Here is a 23,257-nt window from a genome sequence, read left to right as displayed (position 1 = left end):
AAAGTAGATTAGTGATTGCCAGGGCTTGGGAGGAGGGAAGAACTAGGAGTGCCTGCTCTTAGGTATGGAGTTTCTTTTGGGGGTGAAGAAAATGTTCTGGAATTAGATACTGGTGATATTTACATGAGCTTGTAAATATACTGAAAATCATTGAATTTTACACTTTAAAAGGGTGAATTTTATAATGTGAATTATATCTCAATTTTAAAAATATGACTAGAGATTCCTTATGTTTGCAAAGACTCCATTGCAAACCTTATTACATGAATGCATATATGTATAATTGAAATATAAATATTTTGATTTTCAAATGTTAGTTAAATCTGTTATAAAATAAATTTTTGTGCTATCTATCCTTCAACTAAATCATTTGCATGTTATGGGAAAATAGATAGAGAATTAATCTACAAACACAGTTTGTATTTAAAACCTTTAATTGTCTCTCTCTCTCTACACACACACACCTTTTTTTTTTAAGTAAGTTGCTGTAAATAAATCTTCACCCCTAACTTCTTTAGGGTGTACAGTTGACCCTTGAGCAATGCAGAGGTTAGAGGCACTGACCCCAGCACAGTTGAAAATCATGTATAATTTATAGTCGGCCCTTTATTTCTATGGTTCCACATCTGCAGATTCAACCAACCACAGACTGTGAAGTACTGTAATATTTCCTATTAAAAAAACCCCATGTATAAGTGGACCCATGCAGTTCAAACCCATGTTACTCAATGAGGAACAGTATTTTCAAAGAGCAAGAATAGTCTCTAACATAGACATAGTATGATGATCAAATTCATGAAAATTAACATTGATATAATATTATCTGAACATACTTTTGTTGGTTCTCAAACCGGCCCTTGTACACAGAGGGCAAGAAGAGACAGAAGAAAGAGGCAGACCACTCCAGATTGGTGGATGGCAGGTTTAATAAGCAAGGGAATTTACATTTGAGGCTTGTCATGGGCAGCCTCAAGATGAGCCTCTCCACTTCTATCCACCAGAATCTTAAAAGTTTATATAGAGGCTTTAATGGGGTTCCCTCATGTATACCATCCGTATGGTCTCAACACCACATTGCTCCCTCAAGTCTGTGTCCTTGAAAATAGTTGGCAGCTGTGGGAACTGTGGGTTGAGCATACATTCCAAGGTCAGGGAAGGGGGTTGGAGCGTCAGATTGCCTGGGTCCAGCTCACAGGTCAACTGGCAGTGAAGTCCTCTTGATTACCTCCTCCAACAACTTTCCACATTCAAATTTTTCCAATTGTCATAATACTATTCTTTATAATAACTTGTTTTTCTCAGTCCATCATCATACATTGTATTTTAGTTGCCATGTTGCTCTAGTTTCTTTTAATGTGAAAGAATTCCTTAGCCTTTCTTTGTTTTTTATGATATTGATATTTGTAATGAGTGCAGGACTGTTGTTGTTGTATATTCATAAAGTCCCACAATTTGGGTTTATCTGATAGCTTTCTAATGATACAATACAGTTTACACATTTTTTTGCAATAATACTACCTGCATTAGTTTCCGAGATCTACTGAAACCAAAAACTTGCTGGTCTGAAACAACAGAAATTTATTTTCTCACAGATCTAGAGGCCAGGAATCCAAAATCAAGGTGTTGGCAGGGTCACCCTCCTTCTGGAAGCTCAAGGGGAGAATTTTTTCTTACCTCTTCCAGCTTCCAGTGGTGCCCGGCGTTCCTTGGCTTGTGACAGCATAACTCCAATCTCTGCCTCTGTCTTCACATGACTTTCCTCCCTGTGTTTTTCCTCTTCTTTAAAGGTATTTATTGGATTTAAGACCCATCTGGTTAATCCAGGATAATCTTATCTCAAGATCCTTAACTTAATTACATCTGCAAACACCTTTTTTTTTTTTTTCTAAATAAGGTCACATTCACAAATAATAGGGGTTAGGACTTGGACATATCTTTGAGGTCCACAATTCAACCCTCTATACTTCCTAAATGCTGTTGTGACCTTCTCAAAGGATAGTATCAGGATGCAGCAAATGTACACAGAACGAGGAAATAGATTTTTGTTCAAAAAATTATGAATTCATGCTGATACTCTAATTCAAATTAAACATTACAGTATATTTTTCTCCCCTTCCCACATTTCATATTTGTATCTTCCTTCTTCCACAGTGAGAACCTTACCTCCTAACGTTATTAAAATGTTTACTTACTTGGTCAATCCTACAACATAGTTTCAGAATTGCTACACCTATAGCAACAAGAAACATGAACAATTAGTTTTAAGGTTTCTTTGTGGTTCTTTTGGTTTTCAACTGAAATTATGTAACCAAATTTGAAAGTTACTTGGATCAGTCCCTCCTCCCTGTTTTATGTGGTTATGTTATTCATTTGATATACTTTTCAGTTAATTTGTTTCTGTTTGTATTCAATTTTAGGGTTTCTTCCTTCGTTTTACTGGTTAAATTTTTAAAAAAATAATAACACTTTAACATGATTCTAAGAGTAAAAACTATATAGAAAGTATTCTTAAAGAGGTCTTTCCCTCCCTTATCTATTCTGCCTTGTTCCTCCCATCTCCTATAGGTAACTGATTTCATTAGTTTCTGGTTTACTGTTTCCTTTTGTAAATATAAGCAGACAGATGTATATTTTCTTATTTTGCTTTCACTTTACATAGAAGTGGTATACTACATATTAGTGGTTCTATCAAATGGGGATGGTTTTGTCCCCTAAAGGGACAAAATAATATTTGGAGACTTTTTTTTTTTTGTCACTGCTGCAGTGGATGCTAGTAGCATCTGGAGCATAGAGATCAAGTGTTCTGCTAAACATCCTGTAATACACAGGATATACCTCAGTGACAAAGAATTATCTGATTTAATATCTCCATAATACCACTGTTGAGAAACCCAGCTATATATCTACTTTGCACTTTGCTTTTCAACTTAACAATATATTATGTAAATCACCCTATGTCAATTCATAGAGATCTTCCACATCCTGTTTTATAGCTGCACAGTGCAGGTTCTATAGTTTATTCAGTCAGTCTCCTTTGTATGTGCATTTAGGTTCTCAATATTTTGCAGTTACAAAGAATGCTGTAATGGATAACTTTACACATTTTTTTGTTGATGGTGGTGTATTTTTGGAAGTATATCTTTAAAATAAATTCCTAGAAGTGGGTCAAAGACCAGATGATATATTGGTTTGTAGAATCCTCTCCAAAGGGTTGTACCATTTTGCATTTTCACATTGTATGAAAGTACCTTGTGTCTCCATAGACTTGCCAATTGAGTGAGTTGTCAAGCTTTTAAACTTCTACCAATGTGCTAAGTAAGAAACCCAGTATAGTTTTAACTTGCATTTCTCTTATTGTGAATGATATTTTTTAAGTTTTGTTTGTTCACATTGCTGGGTCAAAACCTCAAATTTTATGTTTAACCCAAATAGTTTTAGATGAAATACAGAAGCAACAATTATAAAATACAACAGAACAAGTATGTATTTCTGTGCTGAAAACATCCAAGTATTTCTTGTAGGAACTTTTCTTGTGGCTATGTCTCTATATGTTTTTACATGAATATAACAGCGTTTTATCCTGCCACGCCTGAGAAATACTCATCACCAGGTAATAAATATAATCCTAGGAATATGATATTTAAAGTCTGCTCTGGAGTTTTCAGACCACCAGGATGTCACACTGAGTAAACGAAACTGATTTTGTACTAAGATTCTTGTGTTCTTGGTGTTTTACAGGCCGTACATGTCTCTTGGAAGTCTTCGGGATCAAGTCATTTATCCAGATTCAGTGGATGACATGCATGATAAAGGCTATACAGACCACGATCTAGACTGTATCCTACATAATGTTCACCTCTACCATATAGTTCAAAGAGAAGGAGGTAAAGTCTATAATTTGTGTTTTTTCATGTATTTAAATTAATTTTTAACAAATAAACTTGGGTTTAATTTGAATGTATGCTGTTGTTGGAACATAAGCACGCAAGTAAAGATGACGTTTACAGCTTTTGTTGCTTTTCCATTATTAACATGCTCTTTTCTGCTTATGTTATATTTCATGCAGCACACTAAGCTTTTTACTAAATCTGCTGCTAGCATTTGAAAACAGTTTTTTTTTTTTTGGTCATATTTTAATGTACATGTGTCCCTGAGGCCATAGTCAATCTAAATGTATGTAAAGTTCATGACAGAAATACTCTCCTGTCAAGCTCTCAGCTTACATTAAATGTAATAATTTGAGAAGTAGGTATCACAGAACTTATTTATTTTCAGACCCACAGTCTTACCAATACATTTTTTTCTCTAAAGCAACAAATAGAGAATTAGATAAAATATAGAAACTTCTGTACTGTAGTATTTCAACATAAAACATACTTTTGAAAAAGTAGGAAAAACCGTTATACATATTAGCTCAAAAGAGAATTACTTTCAAAAAAACAAAATTACTTTCAAATAACTTGATAAAAATATAATTTGATAGCCTAGAAAAACTAATGAAATAGCAAGCTAGAATTCTAGGTTAAATTTTGCATGGGTTTTATGTTTTATTTTTTAGCCCATTAACATTATCAAAAGAAGCAGGGTAGTACAGTAATTAGGAATGTAAGCTTCAAAGTCAGAGTTCTGGAATCAAGTCTTAAATAGCTGGGGGACATTCAAGATGGCAGAGGAGTAAGACGTGGAGGTCACCTTCTTCCCCACAAATACATCAAAAATACATCTACATGTGGAACACCTCCTACAGAACACCTACTGAATGCTGGCAGAAGACCTCAGACTTCCCAAAAGGCAAGAAACTCCCCACGTACCTGGCCGTGTGGCTGACAGGGTCTCAGTGCACCGGTTGGGTGTCATGCCTGAGCCTCTGAGGTGGGAGAGCCGAGTTCAGGACATTGGACCACCAGAGACCTCCTGGCCCCACTTAATATCAGTCAGTGAAAGCACTCCCAGAAATCTCCATATAAACGCTAAGACCCAGCTCTACTCAAGGACCAGAAAGCTCCAGTGCTGGACACCGCATGCCAAATAACTAGCAAGACAGGAACACCACCCCATCTATTAGCAGAGAGGCTGCCTAAAAGCATAAGTTCACAGGCACCCCAAAGCACACCACTGGACGCAGTCCTGCCCACCAGAAAGACAAGATGCAGCCTCATCACCAGAACACAGGCCTAGTCCCCTCCACCAGGAAGCCTACACAACCCACTGAACCAACCTTACCCACTGGGGGCAGACAACAAAAAACAATGGGAACTATGAACCTGCAGCCTGTGAAAAGGAGACCACAAACACAGTAAGTTAAGCAAAATGAGAAGACAGAGAAATATGCAGCAGATGAAGGAGCAAGGTAAAAAACCCACCAGAACAAACAAATGAAGAGGAAAAAGGGAGTCTACCTAAAAAAGAATTCAGAGTAATGATAGTAAAGATGATCCAAAATCTTGGAAATAGAATGGAGAAAATACAAGAAACGTTTAACAAGGACCTAGAAGAACTAAAGAGCGAACAAACAATGGCAAACAACACAATAAATGAAATTTAAAGTTCTCTAGAAGGAATCAATAGCAGAATAACTGAGGCAGAAGAATGGATAAGTGACTTGGAATATAAAATAGTGTAAATAACTACTGCAGAGGAGAATAAAGACAAAAGAACGAAAAGAATTAAGGACAGTCTCAGAGACCTCTGGGACAACATTAAAATGCACCAACATTCAAATTATATGTGTCCCAGAAGAAGAAGAGAAAAAGAGACAGAAAACATTTGAAGAGATTATAGTTGAAAACTTCCCTAATATGGGAAAGGAAATTGTCAATCAAGTCCAGGAAGTGCAGAGAGTCCCACACAGGATAAATCCAATGAGAAACACGCCAAGACACATATTAATCAAACTATCAAAAATTAAATACAAAGAAAAAATATTAAAAGCAGCAAGGGAAAAGCAACAAATAACATACAAGGGAATCCCCATAAGGTTAACAGCTGATCTTTCAGCAGAAGCTCTACAAGCCAGAAGGAAGTGGCAGGACATATTTAAAGTGATGAAAGGGAAAAACCTACAACCAAGATTACTTTACCCAGCATGGATCTCATTCAGATTCAACGGAGGAATTAAAAGCTTTACAGGCAAGCAAAAGCTAAGAGAATTCAGCACCACCAAACCAGCTATACAACAAATGCTAAAGGAAATTCTCTAGGCAGGAAACACAAGAGAAGGAAAAGACCTACAAAAACCAACCCAAAACAATTAAGAAAATGGTAATAGGGACATACATATCGATAACTACCTTAAATGTAAATGGATTAAATGCTCCAACCAAAAGACATAGACTGGTTGAATGGAAACAAAAACAAAACCCGTATATATGCTGTGTACAAGAGACCCACTTGAGACCTAGGGACACATACAGACTGAAACTGAGGGGACGGAAAGAGATATTCCATGCAAATGGAAACCAAAAGAAAGCTGGAGTAGCAATTCTCGTAACAGACAAAAAAGACTTTAAAATAAAGACAAGAGAGAAAGAAGGACACCTCATAATGATCAAGGGATCAATCCAAGAAGAATATAACGATTGTAAATATTAATGCACCCAACATAGGAGAACCTCAATATATAAGGCAAATGCTAACAGCTATAAAAGGGGAAATTGACAGTAACACAATAATAGTAGGGGACTTTGATACCCCACTTTCACCTATGGACAGATCATCCAAAATGAAAATAAATAAGGAAACATAAGCTTTAAATGACACATTAAACAAGATGGACTTAATTGATATTTATAGGACATTCCATCCAAAACAACAGAATACACTTTCTTCTCAAGTGCTCATGGAACATTCTCCAGGATACATCATATCTTGGGTCACAAATCAAGCCTTGGTAAATTTAAGAAAATTGAAATCATAACAAATATTTTTCTGACCACAACACTATGAGACTAGACATCAATTACAGGAAAAAAACTGTCAAAAATACAAACATATGGAGGCTAAACAATGCACTACTAAATAACCAAGAGGTCACTGAAGAAATCAAAGAGGAAATCAAAAAATACCTAGAAACAAATGACAATGAAAACACGACGGCCCAAAAGCTATGGGTTGCAGCAAAAGCAGTTCTAAGAGGGAAGTTTATAGCAATACAATCCTACCTCAAGAAACAAGAAACATCTGAAATATACAACCTAACCTTACACCTAAAGCAATTAGAGAAAGAAGAACAAAAAACCCCCAAGTTAGCAGGAGGAAAGAAATCATACACATCAGATCAGAAATAAATGAGAAAGAAATGAAAGAAACAGTATCAAAGATCAATAAAACTAAAAGCTGGTTCTTGGAGAAGATAAACAAAACTGATAAACCATTAGCCAGACTCATCAAGAAAAAGAGGGATAAGACTCAAATTAACAGAATTGGAAATGAAAAAAGAGAAGTAACAACTGACACTGCAGAAATACAATGGATCATGAGAGATTACTACAAGCAACTATATGCCAATAAAATGGACAACCTGGAAGAAATGGACAAATTCTTAGAAAAGCACAACCTTCCAAGACTGAACCAAAAAGAAATACAAAATATAAACAGACCAATCACAAGCACTGAAATTGAAATTGTGATTAAATATCTTCCAACACATATGGACACCACAGGGAGAAAGTGGTGGGTGGGGATGGTGTGTGAATTGGGAGATTGGGATTGACATACATACATTAATATGTATAAAATAGATAAATGATAAGAACCTGCTATATAAAAAAATAAATAAAATTAAATTAAAAAAAAAATCTTCCAACAAACAAAAGTCCAGGACCAGATGGCTTCACAGGTGAATTCTATCAAACACTTACAAAAGAGCTAACACCGATCCTTAAACTTTTCTAAGATATAGCAGAGGGAGGAACACTTCCAACTCATTCTATGAGGCCACCATCACCCTGATACCAAAACCAGACAAACATGTCACAAAAAAAGAAAACTACAGGCCAATATCACTGATGAACATAGATGCAAATTCTCAGCAAGATACTAGCAAACAGAATCCAACAGCACATTAAAAGGATCATACACCATGATCAAGTGGGGTTTATTCCAGGAATGCAAGGATTCTTCAATATACGCAAATCAATCAATGTGATACACCATATTAACAAATTGAAGGAGAAAAACTATATGATTATCTCAATAGATGAAAAAAAAGCTTTTGACAAAATTCAACACCCATTTATGATAAAAACCCTCCAAAAAGTAGACATAGAGGGAATTTACATCAACATAATAAAGGCCATATATGACAAACCCACAGCAAACATCATTCCCAATGGTGAAAAACTGAAACCATTTGCACTAAGATCAGGAACAAGACAAGGTTGCCCATTCTCACCACTATTATTCAGAATAGTTTTAGAAGTTTTAGCCACAGCAATCAGAGAAGAAAAAGAAATAAAAGGAATCCAAATCGGAAAAGAAGAAGTAAAACTGTCACTGTTTGCAGATGACATGATACTATACATAGAGAATCCTAAAGATGCTACCAGAAAACCACTAGGACTTATCAATGAATTTGGTAAAGTAGCAGGATACAAAATTAATGCACAGAAATCTCTTGCATTCCTATATACTAATGATGAAAAATCTGAAAGAGAAATTAAGGAAACACTCCCATTTACCACTGCAACAAATAGAATAAAATACCTAGGAATAAACCTACCTAAGGAGACAAAAGACCTGTATGCAAAAAACTATAAGACACTGAGGAAAGAAATTAAAGATGATACAAACAGGTGGAGAGATACACCATGTTCTTGGTTTGGAAGAATCAACATTGTGAGAATGACTATACTACCGAGATACACCATGTTCTTGGTTTGGAAGAATCAACATTGTGAAAATGACTATACTACCCAAAGCAATCTACAGATTCAGTGCAGTCCCTATCAAATTACCAATGGCATTTTTTACAGAACTAGAACAAAAAAATTCACAATTTTATGGAAACACAAAAGACCCCAAATAGCCAAAGCAATCGTGAGAAAGAAAAATGGAGCTGGGGGAATCAGGCTCCCTGATTTTAGACTATACTACAAATCTACAGTAATCAAGACAGTATGGTGCTGGCAGAAAAATAGAAATATAGATTAATGGAACAGGATAGAAAGCCCAGAGATAAACCCACACTCATATGGTCACCTTATCTTTGATAAAGGAGGCAAGAATATCCAATGGAGAAAAGACAGCCTCTTCAATAAGTGGTGCTGGGAATACTGGACAGTTACATGTAAAAGAATGAAATTAGAACACTCCCTAACACCATACACAAAAATAAACTCAAAATGGATTAAAGACCTAAATGTAAGACCAGACACTATGAAACTCTTAGAGGTAAACATAGGCAGAACTCTCTATGACATAAATCACAGCAAGATTTTTTTGACCCACCTCCTAGAGAAATGGAAATAAAAACAAAAATAAATAAATGGGACCTAATGAAACTTAAAAGCTTTTGCACAGCAAAGGAAACCATAAACATGACGAAAAGACAACCCTCAGAATGGGAGAAAATATTTGCAAATGAAGCAACTGACAAAGGATTAATCTCCAAAATATACAAGCAGCTCATGCAGTCAATATCAAAAATAAACAAACCAATCCAAAAATGGGCAGAATACCCAAATAGACATTTCTCTAAAGAAGACATACAGTTTGCCAACAAACACATGAATAGATGCTCAACATCACTAATCATTAGATAAATGCAAATCAAAACTCCAATAAGGTATCACCTCACACTCGTCAGAATGGCCATCATCAAAAAATCTATAAACAGTAAATGCTGGAGAGGGTGTGGAGAAAAGGGAACCCTCTTGCACTGTTGGTGGGAATGTAACTTGATACAGCCACTATGGAGAACAGTATGTAGGTTCCTTAAAAAACTAAAAATAGAGCTACCATATGACCCAGCAATCCCACTACTGGGCATATACCCTGAGAAAACCATAATTCAGAAAGAGTCATGTACCACAACGTTCATAGCATCACTATTTATGATAGCCAGGACATGGAAGCAACCTAATTGTCCATCAACAGATGAATGGATAAAGAAGATGTGACACATATATACAATGGAATATTACTCAGCCATAAAAAGAAACGAAATTGAGTTATTTGTAGTGAGGTGGATAGACCTACAAACTGTCATACATAGTGAAGTAAGTCAGAAAGAGAAAAACAAATACCATATGCTAACACATATATAAATTGGTTCTGAAGAACCTAGGGGCCAGACAGGAATAAAGACGCAGATGTAGAGAATGGACTTGAGGACACGGGGAGGGGGAAGGGTAAGCTGGGATGAAGTTAGAGAGTGGCATGGACATATATACACTACCAAATGTAAAATAGATAGCTAGTGAGAAGTAGCCACATAGCCCAGTGAGATCAGCTCACTGCTTTGTGTCCATCTAGAGGGGTGGGATAGGGAGGCTGGGAGGGAGACACAAGAAGGAGGAGATATGGAGATATACGTATACGTATAGCTGATTCACTTTCTTAAACAGCAGAAACTAACACATTGTAAAGCAATTATACTCTAATAAAGATGTTGAAAAAAAAAATCTTAAATAGCTCTGTTCTCTGTATCTTCACCTGTAAAGTGGGGATAAATATCTACCTTATAAAGATTCTGTGAAGATTAAGTTAGACTGTATGTAAAGTATTTAAAACAGTGGCACATAGTAAATGTGCAAGAATCAGTTGCTAAAGGTAATAGAACTAGTTGATATTGATACCATGATATTTTGTCTTTGTGTGATGGTACTTGATATTTTATATAGAAAGTTCACATGTATTATTTTATTGATCCTTACAATAAGCAAATGAGTTAGGCAAAAGAGGCATTATTCTATTTATTTTATTGTGTTTATAATAACATAATTCATAAGTGCTATAAATATAGAAAGCAGGTTTTCTTTTTGTTTCATATGGTGAACTTTTCCCCAGTTTTAAAACACTGTGGCTGAATAATAGCTGCCTGTTAATTTTGGGTAAGTTTGAAATCGAACAATCTGAATAGAAATTTATAATAAACATGAGATATTCTATCCTTTTAGAAGTCAAAAGAAATTCTGGAACTGTTTTTCAGAATTTTCCTTAATAATGTAATAGTAATTGTTATGGTTTATTGAGTACTTACTCTGCAGAATATAACATATTAAGCAATTTACAGTGTCATCCTGTTTAATATTTGTGACTGCCTGATGATGTGGGTTTTACCAACTCCCTTTTACAGATGAAATTCAGAAGTTTAGTAGTTTCCCCAGGGCCCTCAGCAAGTCGTGGGACAGGGATTCAAACACAGATGGGACTTGAAAGTCAATATTCTATATTAGGCTATGCCACTGCTCTATGCTATCTTAGCTTCTTAGATGCTAATAAGACTTGCTATATCCTTACACATAAAAAAAAAAAATGCTAAGGAAACCCACTTTACTTGCCTAGTCCTTAAAACATGAAACGTGTTTTAAAGCAAAGCAGGAAAGCATTTAAATTTGCAAGGACATCACTTACTCTGGAAGAAGCCTGCTGAAGTTCTAGTAAGATTAGCTAATACTTTGCTTAGAGATATTCTTGGCTTTAGTAAAAGATGGATTTTAAAACTATGTTTTATTCCATCAAAGAGATTACAAAATAGAAAGGAGTAGAAGTGTTAATGAATAGACGTGAACTAAAGCAGTTTGTTCATCTTTAGGAAGCAGGAAAACTGTTCACTTCTTAGCTAATTTATTCTCACTATTTCAACATCAGAGATGATATTATGACTCAGAGTTTTGATTTATATGTTCTCTGATCATGAAATATTGCCTACTAATACTTTTGGGTTTAGTGGAACAAAGGACATGATTTATTTAAATACATAATATTAAAGCTTCCTTTGACCCAAATACTTTTGTCTTGTGCATTCTCAGTTGAGGGGGGAAATTTTTTTAAGCCCAGAATTTTTCTCCACTGTGTAGCAACCTGAACCTATTTGTCAAATCCTCACTTATGTTTCATAAATGCTATAAAGTTAAGTCATAGAGAAAATTTTATTTCAACAGTTTTCACTAGAAGCAAGAACTTTGAACCACATGGCATTTAGAGATTTTTTCCTAATATAAAATTATGTTTTTAAATAGATAGAAAATTCCTGGAAGTTTGCCCAAGAATGAACACTGGTCCCTACTGGGGAGTATCATTGGGAAACAGGGAAAATCTTATTTTCAATCCAGGGCACAAGAAACAATGAAACTCTACTTCTTATTTCCTTTCCCTTTGACCAAGTTTATTTAGAAATTTTAATAAAGATGAAAATTCAGCTGAGGAAGAATAAAGAAAGCAAAGAGCCTGGATTTTTTTCCAAATGGAAAAATTAAGCCTTGAATACTTTGGGATTTGGAAATGTCGTGTGTGTGTGTGTGGTGTGTATGTGAAGTTTTGACAGTCATTTTCCTCTTTGAAAATCAGGCTTTGCCTAGTCTGCTCCATTTTATGATATTCCCACTTCAGAAAAATACTTGATATGGCTGTCTTCCTAATAGGCCGCATGGTTTTGTTTCTAAGTAACGTTTTTTTCTTATTACAAAATTAAGAAAAGCCATAAAAATAATTTTAAAATAATAAAATTTTCAAATATTATAAAAATGTATAGCTTAGAAAGTAAAAGTCTCATAATTCTATTCCCAGAGAGGTTGTGTATGTGTGTTTATTTACAGAAATGCAATCATAATTTATATATGTATATGTGTTCTTGCTTCTAGTGAAAATTGTAGAAAGAAAATTTTCTCTATGACTTAATTGTATAGCATTTATGAAACATAAGTGAGGATTTGAAAAATAGATTCAGATTGCTATACAGTAGAGAAGTGTTCTGGGCTTAAAAAATTTTCCCCCTGCCAACTGAGAAGGCAAAAGAGAAAAGTATTTGAGTCAAAGGAAACTTTAATTTTACATATTTAAATAAATCATGTCCTTTGTTCCACTAAACTCAAAAGTTTTAGCAGGCAATCGAAAAATCTGCAATCAAAAATCTGCATATAACTTATAGTAGGCTGTCTCTAACCAAGGTTCCTCCATATCTGCCGTTCTGCATTTGCGGATTAAACCAACTGCAAATTGTATAGTACTGTAGTATTTACTATTGAAAAAAATACATGTTTAATACATGTATTTCACAGTTCAGTCTGTGTTGTTCAAGGGTCAACTGTATACAAACACACACAAAATTCTGCAATTTGGTTTTCCATGTAAAAAATATTCTAGGTACGTTTCTATATCAGTATGTATTGACCTAACCTATTTTTTTAAAAAATAGAAGGCTTGCTTTTTGAATAAATAGCCAACAGAAAGTCCTGCATATAAATAGACCTGCATATAAATCCTAACTCTAATATATAGCTGTGTAAAATTTGATATATCAATTTCTCCATGAATTTCAGCTTATGGACCTATAAAATAAAACTAATAATAGCTACCTAATAAGGTTGTGAAATATATAATGAGAAAACTCATATAAAGTGCCAGGCAGATGGAAACCATTTAAGTTAGCTCCTGTCATACCCTTTGTAGACTTTGCAATAAGCCTATGCAAATCTGTTGATCTTTTCTCCCACCACTCTCCAAATTAAGTCTATCAACTCTTTGGAGATATTCAGAAACAAACACATTTTCAGACTGTCAGTATTTGGAATTCTTAGAAGACATTTTGTCAATGTAAGTAATTATTACTGGTAAAAAATATCAAATCTAAAATAAAATGCTTAAAAATAAGGCTCTCTAGCTTATCCAAGCATTTCTGAGATATATCAGGTTCTTTGTGTTAATAACTTAAACTTGCTAGGAATCACTTGTCTGGATAAAAACTGTAAAATATGCTCTCTTTAGTTAAAAGATGCCTTATAAAATATATACTTATATATATTTTAAAGGATGGGATGCTGTTATGGACTGGAAAGATGTCCTGTCAGGAGGGGAAAAGCAAAGAATGGGCATGGCTCGCATGTTTTATCATAGGTAAGTATATTATACTCAAGTAATGACTATTCCATTGTTGTAACCAAAAAATGTTTGGCTAGGATTCCGTGCCCTCATCTTTAGCCCGAAATATTTTTCTGAAAAACTAGTGCTTAGAATTTACAGTTTTTTAATTTCCTAAGTTATTTTTTTAATGTGACAGAAATCTCCAAGTATTTTTAAAATTTTTTTTATGTTGAGTAATGTTAGATGACAAAATTAAATTTTTATATGTCCTAAGTTTGAAAGTAGGATTATTACTAATTTTAAAATGTGAAGAATACATAACCACTGTTATACTGTTGTGAACACAGGAGGTAGACATTCAGTAATACTTCTCAATTAAATTATTAAATTCAAACTAAATTAACTTTCTAACCACTCAGTAGCCTATAAAACTTAGTAGTGCTCTCCTCCTTGAAAATCAGAGGCATATCCAATGGAAAAAGGAACCAGCCAGCCTAAGTCTTAATGGAGTCAGAAATAAAGAGATGCAGGAAAAAATTTCTCTTGATAAAACTTTTCTATTTGCAACCAGCTTCATAGCCTTTTGAATTCAAGGTACCAAACATAAGACATTGGAAAGAAATATTAAAGCTATTCTGATTTGTTTCTCTTTTTTGTCCTATTCTTCTGTGAAAAATAAATTCCCTTTTTTTTTACGTTAAGCCTCTGGCAATGAGAACCTGAGTTGTTACTCACTTTTAACACTTATATCTTGGGCAAAAAAGCCCAAGAGTTATGTGCATGAATGCCTGAACAGACCATAAGCTGGGGCATATGCCATACTCTTGAAGAAGCTGCAGTGGAAGCAATAATACCTTCATAGGGAACTTTTAAAAGCTGATAAAGACCACACACAAAAAAATTATCAAGTAAGCCTCATTAAACACTTAGCAACAAGTTGGCTACCAATTTTTAAAAAATCTTTTATTATGGAAAAACCATTAAAACTTCATCTAAGAGAGAAAATTGTAAGATGAATCCCATCTTCTTATCACACTGATTTAATACAGCACTTGATTTATCTATTTTTTATTTATGAAGCATTTTAAAGCAAATCCAAAATCATGGAATTTTTTCATTAAATACTTTGGCATCAATCTCTGAAATATTAGGATATTTTCTTACATAATATATCATAATCATAACTAAAAATTTGATAATAATCATTTAAAATCATGTAATACCTGGTTCATATTCATTTTCCCTGATTGTCTCAAAAATATCTTTTTATGCTTGGTTTGTTCAAACCAAGATCCAAACAAATTTTATATACTGAATTTTGTTGTTATATATCTCTTAATTATTTTTTAATTTAAAGAGTCTCTTCTTCTCCCTGCCTCTGTCCCCTTCCCCCATCTTTTATGCCATTGACTTGTTAAAGAAACTGGGTCAGTTGTCCTGTAAGAATGTTGTCCTTTCTAGATTGATCTGATTGCTTCCTCATGAGATCCCTTTACCTCTTTCCTCAGTCTCCTATTTGTCTTGTAAACTGGAAATTAGAGCTAAAAGCTTGATTATATTTAGGTTCAGCCTTTTTGGTGAGAATATAACACAAAATATTTATCATTAAAAAAATAATTTAAACAACTTTATTAAATATAATTATATGTTTATATTATAAAAGTAGAAAATTAGATAAGTAAAAATAAGAAAAAATCTGTTGTCTCACTACCTGTAACATAAAATTTTGGTATAATTTTTTTCTCTATTTTGGTATACAAAAGTTGGTTGTTATTTTTTAATGTAACTACTTTCATAAAGCATATTGCAGTTTATATATCCCTCTTCTTTTTTTTTGGCCACACCACACGGCTTGAAGGATCTTAGTTCCCTGACCAAGGATCGAATCCAGGCCCGTGGCAGTGAAAGCACAGAGTCCTAACCACTGGACTGCCAGGGAATTCCCTATATCCCTCTTTTTATTTTGTATGCTATTATGTATACTATTATGTAATAGCTAGCCAGGGTTTATTTATTAGTATTATCATTAGTGTTATTATTATTATAAATTTATGTACCACATACATAAATGTATTTAAGTATACAATTCTATGACTTTTGACAAATGTATATACATTATGTAACCAATATCCCAATTAACATAAAGAATGTTTCCATCACCATAGAAAGTCTCTCATGCCCCTTTCCAGTCAAATCTCTCCATAGACAATTTCTGTTCTGATTTCTATCCTGATAAATTACTTCTCCTGTTCTACAATTTCAAATAAATTAAATCATACAAATATGTATTATTTTTGTGTTATACCTGGATTTTATTAATGAAAAAATATTGTGTAATAACATGGTATTTGTAATAATGACACGGTTAGTTCAAGAATATGGCAAGCTAAAGAAGTATGAACCAAAATTTGTGAACTCAGAATTTTTAGTGAAGTGCATTTTGGAATGACCTTTTTGAGATGATTTGGTGAGATTCAAGAGTAAACTTTACAGTGTGACGTTTATGACCAGCTGTTACCCACTATTACCCTGAATCTGTTTGAGCCTCGTCCATAAATACTCAGTAATATGATCCCTAGCATAATTGGTGAAATGTAATATGATGTAATGTAAGGTATGATCATAAATTTCTCACTATGTCAGTGTGTTAATAAGATAAGCTCTGTAAGAAAAAACAACAGGCATTAATAAAAGATGCTAACCTAAAGAGATTTTAAGTACATATAACTTAAACTAAATATTTGAAACTTTTGTATCTAAAATATTTTGGATATAATGTGATACTGAATGAAAATAAAGTTATAACAGTGGAAAGAATTTAGTGCTTCACAGAAAGATGAGGGAAGATGAGCAGGTTGAAAAGCAGAATTTATTGGAAAAAAAGTAAAATGAAATAGAAATGCTAAATCCAGTGAAGGACCTGCACTGTTGGTGGGAATGTAAGTTGGTGCAGCCACTGTGGAAAACAGTATGGAGGTTCCTCAGAAAACTAAAAATAGAATTACCATATGATTCAGCAATCCCACTCCTGGGCATATATCTGGACAAAACTATAATTCAAAAAGATACATGAGCCCCTATGTTCATAGCAGCACTATTCACAATAGCCAAGACATGGAAACAACCTAAATGTCCATCAACAGATGAATGGATTAAGAAGATGTGGTACATATATACAATGGACTACTACTCAGCCATAAAAAAGAATGAAATAATGCCATTCACAGCGACATGGATGCAACTAGAGATTACCATACTAAGGGAAGTAAGTCAGAAAGAGAAAGACAAATACCATATGATGTCATTTATATGTGAAATCTAAAATATCACACAAATGAACTCCTCTATGAAATGGAAACAGACTCATAGACAGAAAGAACAGACTGGTAGTTGCCAAGGGGGAGGGGCTTGGGGGAGGGATGGAGTGGGAAGTTGGGGTTAGCAGATGTAAGCTTTATATATAGAATGGATAAACAACAAGTTCCTACTATATAGTACAGAGAACTATATTCAATATCCTGTGATAAACCATAATGAAAAAGAATATCAAAAAAGAATGTATAGGGACTTCCCTGGCAGTCCAGTGGTTAAGACTCCACGCTTCCAATGCAGGGGGTGCAGGTTCAATCCCTGGTCAAGGAACTAAGATCCCACATGCTACGCAGCATGGCTGAGGAAGGGAAAAAAAAAGTGTGTGTGTGTGTGTGTGTGTGTGTGTGTGTATATATCTGAATCACTTTGCTGTACAGCAATGATCAACACAACATTGAAAATCAACTATACTTCAACAAAAAGTAAAAATAGGGCTTCCCTGGTGGCACAGTGGTTAAGAATCCACCTGCCAATGCAGGGGACACAGGTTCGAGCCCTGGTGTGGGAAGATCCCACATGCTGTGGAGCAACTAAGCCCGTGCACTACAACTACTGAGCCTGCTCTCTAGAGCCTGCAAGCCACAACTACTGAATCCTGCATGCCTAGAGCCTGTGCTCCACAATGAAAGAAGCCACTGCAATGAGAAGCCCGCACACTGCAACGAAGAGTAGCCCCAGGTCGCCACAACTAGAGAAAGCCCACACACAGCAACAAACACCCAATGCACCCAAAAATAAATAAATAAAATAAATAAATTTTTTTAAAAAGTAAAATTTTTTAAAAATCGAGTGAAGGAAACGTATAATAATGAGAAAGTGCCTCCCCTCATTCTCAAAGGATTAATAACAAGATTTGAGTTGTAATGTGGAGCACTTGCGCTAACTAAAATGGAGAACTTTGGCAAGGAGTATTAAGTATCAAAATTGTATACTCTTTTTGAGAGGATTTTAATTTTTTTGAAAGGATTACTATTTTATTTTTATTTTGGGGGGGTACTTTTTTTTTAACAACTTTATTGGAGTATAATTCTTTACAATGTTGTGCTAGTTTCTGCTGTATAACAAAGTGAATCAGTTATATTTATACATATATCCCCGTATCCCCTCTCTCTTGCATCTCCTTCCCACCCTCCCTATCCCACCCCTCTAGGTGGACACAAAGCACCGAGCTGATCTCCCTGTGCTATGTGGCTGCTTCCCACTAGCTAGCTATTTTACAGTTGGTAATGTATATATGTCCATACCACTCTCTCACTTCGTCCCAGCTTACCCTTCCCCTTGCCTGTGTCCTCAAGTCCATTCTCTACATCTGCATCTTTATTCCTGTCCTGCCCTTAGGTATGTCAGAACCTTTTTTTTTTTCTTAGACTCCATATATATGTGTTAGCATACAGTACTTGTTTTTCTCTTTGTGACTTACTTCACTCTGTATGACAGACTCTAGGTCCATCCACCTTGCTACAAATAACTCAATTTCATTTCTTTTTATGGCTGAGTAATATTCCATTGTATATATGTGGTACATCTTCTTTAACCATTCATCTGTCAATGGACACTTAGATTGCTTCCATGTCATGGCTATTGTAAATAGTGCTGCAATGAACATTGTGGTACATAACTCTTTTTGAATTATGGTTTTCTCAGGGTATATGCCCAGTAGTGGTATTGCAGGGTCTTATGGTAGTACTATTTTTAGTTTTTTAAGGAACTCCATACTGTTCTCCATAGTGGCTGTATCAATTTACATTCCCACCAAAAGTGCAAGAGGGTTCCCTTTTCTCCATACCCTCTCCAGCACTTATTGTTTGTAGATTTTTTGATGATGGCCGTTCTGACCGTCGTAAGGTGATACATCATTGTAATTTTGATTTTGCATTTCCCTAATGATTAGTGATGGTGAGCATTCTTTCATGTGTTTGTTAGCAATCTGTATATCTTCTTTGGAGAAATGTCTATTTAGGTCTTCTGCCCATTTTTGGATGGGGTTGTTTGTTGTTTTGATATTGAGCTGCATTAGCTGCTTGTATATTTTGGAGATTAATCCTTTGTCAGTTGCTTCATTTGCAAATATTTTCTCCCATTCTGAGGGTTGTCTTTTTGTCATGTTTATGCTTTCCTTCGCTATGCAAAAGCTTTTAAGTTTACTTAGGTCCCATTTGTTTATTTTTGTTTTTATTTCCATTTCTCTAGGAGGTGGGTCAAAAAGGATCTTGCTGTGATTTATGTCATAGAGTGTTCTGCCTATGTTTTCCTCTCAGAGTTTTACAGTGTCTGGCCTTACATTTAGGTCTTTAATCCATTTTGAGTTTATTTTTGTGTATGGTGTTAGGGAGTGTTCTAATTTCATTCTTTTACATTTGGTTTTCCAGTTTTCCCAGCACCACTTATTGAAGAGGCTGTCTTTTCTCCATTTTATATTCTTGCCTCTTTTCTCAAAGATAAGGTGACCATATGTGCGTGTGTTTATCTTTGGGCTTTCTATCCTGTTCCATAGATCTATAGTTCTATTTTTGTGCCAGTACCATACTGTTTTGATTACTGTAGCTTTGTAGTATAGTCTGAATTCAGAGAGCCTGATTCCTTCAGCTCCGTTTTTCTTTCTCAAGATTGCTTTGGCTATTTGGGGTCTTTTGTGTTTCCGTACAAATTGTGAAACTTTTTGTTCTAGTTCTGTGAAAAATGCCATTGGTAGTTTGATAGGGATTGCATTGAATCCATAGATTGCTTTGGGTAGTAGAGTCATTTTCACAGTGTTGATTCCTCCAATCCAAGAACATGGTATATCTCTCCATCTGTTTGTATCATCTTTGATTTCTTTCATCAGTGTCTTATAGTTTTCTGCATACAGGTCTTTTGTCTCCTTAGGTAGGTTTATTCCTAGGTATTTTATTCTTTTTGTTGCAATGGTAAATGGGACTGTTTCCTTAATTTCTCTTTCAGATTTTTCATCATTAGTGTATAAGAATGCAAGAGATTTCTGTGCATTGATTTGTATCCTGCTATTTTACCAAATTCACTGATTACTCCTTCTAGTTTTCTGGTGTCATCTTTAGGATTCTCTATGTATAGTATCATGTCATCTGCAAACAGTGACAGTTTTACTTCTTCTTTACCAATTTGGATTCCTTTTATTTCTTTTTCTTCTCTGATTGCTGTAGCTAATACTTCCAAAACTATGTTGAATAATAATGGTGAGAGTGGGCATATTTTCTTGTTCCTGATCTTAGTGGAAATGGTTTCAGTTTTTCACCATTGGGAATGATGTTTGCTGTGGGTTTGTCATATATCGCCTTTATTATGTTGAGGTAAGTTCCCTGTATGCCTACGTTCTGAAGGGTTTTTATCATAAATGGGTATTGAATTTTGTCGAAAGCTTTTTCTGCATCTATTGGGAAGATCATATGATTTTTCTCCTTCAGTTTGTTAATATGTTTTATCACATTGATTGATTTGTGTATATTGAAGAATCCTTGCATTCCTGCGATAACCCCCCCTTGATCGTGGTGTGTGATCCTTTTAATGTGCTGTTGGATTCTGTTTGCTAGTATTTTGTTGAAGATTTTTGCATCTATGTTCATCAGTGATGTTGGCCTATAGTTTTCTTTTTTTGTGACATCTTTGTCTGGTATCGATATCAGGGTGATGGTGGCCTCGTTGAATGAGTTTGAGAGTGTTCCTCCCTCTGCTATATTTTGGCAGAGTTTGAGGAGGATAGGTGTTAGCTCTTCTCTAAATGTTTGATAGAATTCGCCTGTGAAGCCATCTGGTCCCAGCCTTTTGTTTGTTGAAAGATTTTTAATCACAGTTTCATTTTCAGTGCTTGTGATTGGTCTGTTTATATTTTCTATTTCTTCCTGGTTCAGTCTCAGAAGGTAGTGATTTCCTAAGAACTTGCCCATTTCTTCCAGGTTGTCCATTTTATTGGCATATAGTTGCTTGTAGTAATCTCTCATGATCTTTTTTATTTCTGCAGTGTCAGTTGTTACTTCTCTGTTTCATTTCCAATTCTGTTGATTTGAGTCTTATCCCTCTTTTTCTTCATGAGTCTGGCTAATGGTTTATCAATTTTCTTTATCTTCTCCAAGAACCAGCTTTTAGTTTTATTGATCTTTGCTACTGTTTCCTTCATTTCTTTTTCATTTATTTCTGATCTGATGTGTATGATTTCTTTCCTTCTGCTAACTTTTGGGTTTATTTCTTCTTCTTTCTCTAATTGCTTTAGGTGTAAGATTAGGTTGTATATTTGAGATGTTTCTTGTTTCTTGAGGTAGGATTGTATTGCTATAAACTTCCCTCTTAGAACTGCTTTTGCTGCAGCCCATAGCTTTTGGGCCATCGTGTATTCATTGTCATTTGTTTCTAGGTATTTTTTGATTTCCTCTTTGATTTCTTCAGTGACCTCTTGGTTATTTAGTAGTGCATTGTTTAGCCTCCATATGTTTGTATTTTTGACAGTTTTTTTCCTGTAATTGATGTCTAGTCTCATAGTGTTGTGGTCAGAAAAATATTTGCTATGATTTCAATTCTCTTAAATTTACCAAGGCTTGATTTGTGACCCAAGATATGATGTATCCTGGAGAATGTTCCATGAGCACTTGAGAAGAAAGTGTATTCTGTTGTTTTGGATGGAATGTCCTATAAATATCAATTAAGTCCATCTTGTTTAATGTGTCATTTAAAGCTTATGTTTCCTTATTTATTTTCATTTTGGATGATCTGTCCATAGGTGAAAGTGGGGTATCAAAGTCCCCTACTATTATTGTGTTACTGTCAATTTCCCCTTTTGTAGCTGTTAGCATTTGCCTTATATATTGAGGTACTCCTATGTTGGGTGCATTAATATTTACAATCGTTATATTCTTCTTGGATTGATCCCTTGATCATTATGAGGTGTCCTTCTTTCTCTCTTGTCTTTATTTTAAAGTCTTTTTTGTCTGTTACGAGAATTGCTACTCCAGCTTTCTTTTGGTTTCCATTTGCATGGAATATCTCTTTCTGTCCCCTCAGTTTTAGTCTGTATGTGTCCCTAGGTCTCAAGTGGGTCTCTTGTACACAGCATATATACGGGTTTTGTTTTTGTTTCCATTCAACCAGTCTGTGTCTTTTGGTTGGAGCATTTAATCCATTTACATTTAAGGTAGTTATCGATATGTATGTTCCTATTACCATTTTCTTAATTGTTTTGGGTTTGTTATTGTAGGTCTTTTCCTTCTCTTGTGTTTCCTGCCTAGAGAATTTCCTTTAGCATTTGTTGTATAGCTGGTTTGGTGGTGCTGAATTCTCTTAGCTTTTGCTTGCCTGTAAAGCTTTTAATTCCTCCGTCGAACCTGAATGAGATCCATGCTGGGTAAAGTAATCTTGGTTGTAGGTTTTTCCCTTTCATCACTTTAAATATGTCCTGCCACTCCCTTCTGGCTTGAAGAGTTTCTGCTGAAAGATCAGCTGTTAACCTTATGGGGATTCCCTTTATGTTATTTGTTGCTTTTCCCTTGCTGCTTTTAATATTTTTTCTTTGTATTTAATTTTTGATAGTTTGATTAATATGTGTCTTGGCGTGTTTCTCATTGGATTTATCCTGTGTGGGACTCTCTGCACTTCCTGGACTTGATTGACAATTTCCTTTCCCATATTAGGGAAGTTTTCAACTATAATCTCTTCAAATGTTTTCTGTCTCTTTTTCTCTTCTTCTTCTGGGACACATATAATTTGAATGTTGGTGCATTTAATGTTGTCCCAGAGGTCTCTGAGACTGTCCTTAATTCTTTTCATTCTTTTGTCTTTATTCTGCCCTGCAGTAGTTATTTACACTATTTTATATTCCAAGTCACTTATCCATTCTTCTGCCTCAGTTATTCTGCTATTG

The 23,257-nt window shown here is 34.8% G+C and overlaps 1 protein-coding gene across 3 annotated transcripts in view; it reads left to right on the top strand.

The window, feature by feature from the left end:
- The window catches only part of ABCD2 (ATP binding cassette subfamily D member 2), a 99,353-nt gene that overhangs the window by 58,600 nt on the left and 17,496 nt on the right, over positions 1-23,257 (top strand). For 2 of the 3 annotated variants that reach the window (XM_082349393.1, XM_082349395.1), the window contains 2 exons: positions 3,739-3,884; positions 13,971-14,055. In XM_082349393.1, the coding sequence (XP_082205519.1) occupies positions 3,739-3,884; positions 13,971-14,055 (231 nt within the window). Of the gene's footprint in view, positions 1-3,738; positions 3,885-13,970; positions 14,056-15,880; positions 22,377-23,257 lie in introns of those variants that run through there. The other variant, XM_082349394.1, reaches the window with a different exon arrangement.

Source organism: Balaenoptera borealis, assembly GCF_965194805.1.
Source record: "Balaenoptera borealis genome assembly, chromosome: 13".
NCBI classification, from domain to species: Eukaryota; Metazoa; Chordata; class Mammalia; order Artiodactyla; family Balaenopteridae; genus Balaenoptera; species Balaenoptera borealis.
The sequence above is the reverse complement of the archived record's forward strand: the minus strand, read 5'-3'. Positions and strand labels throughout refer to the sequence as shown.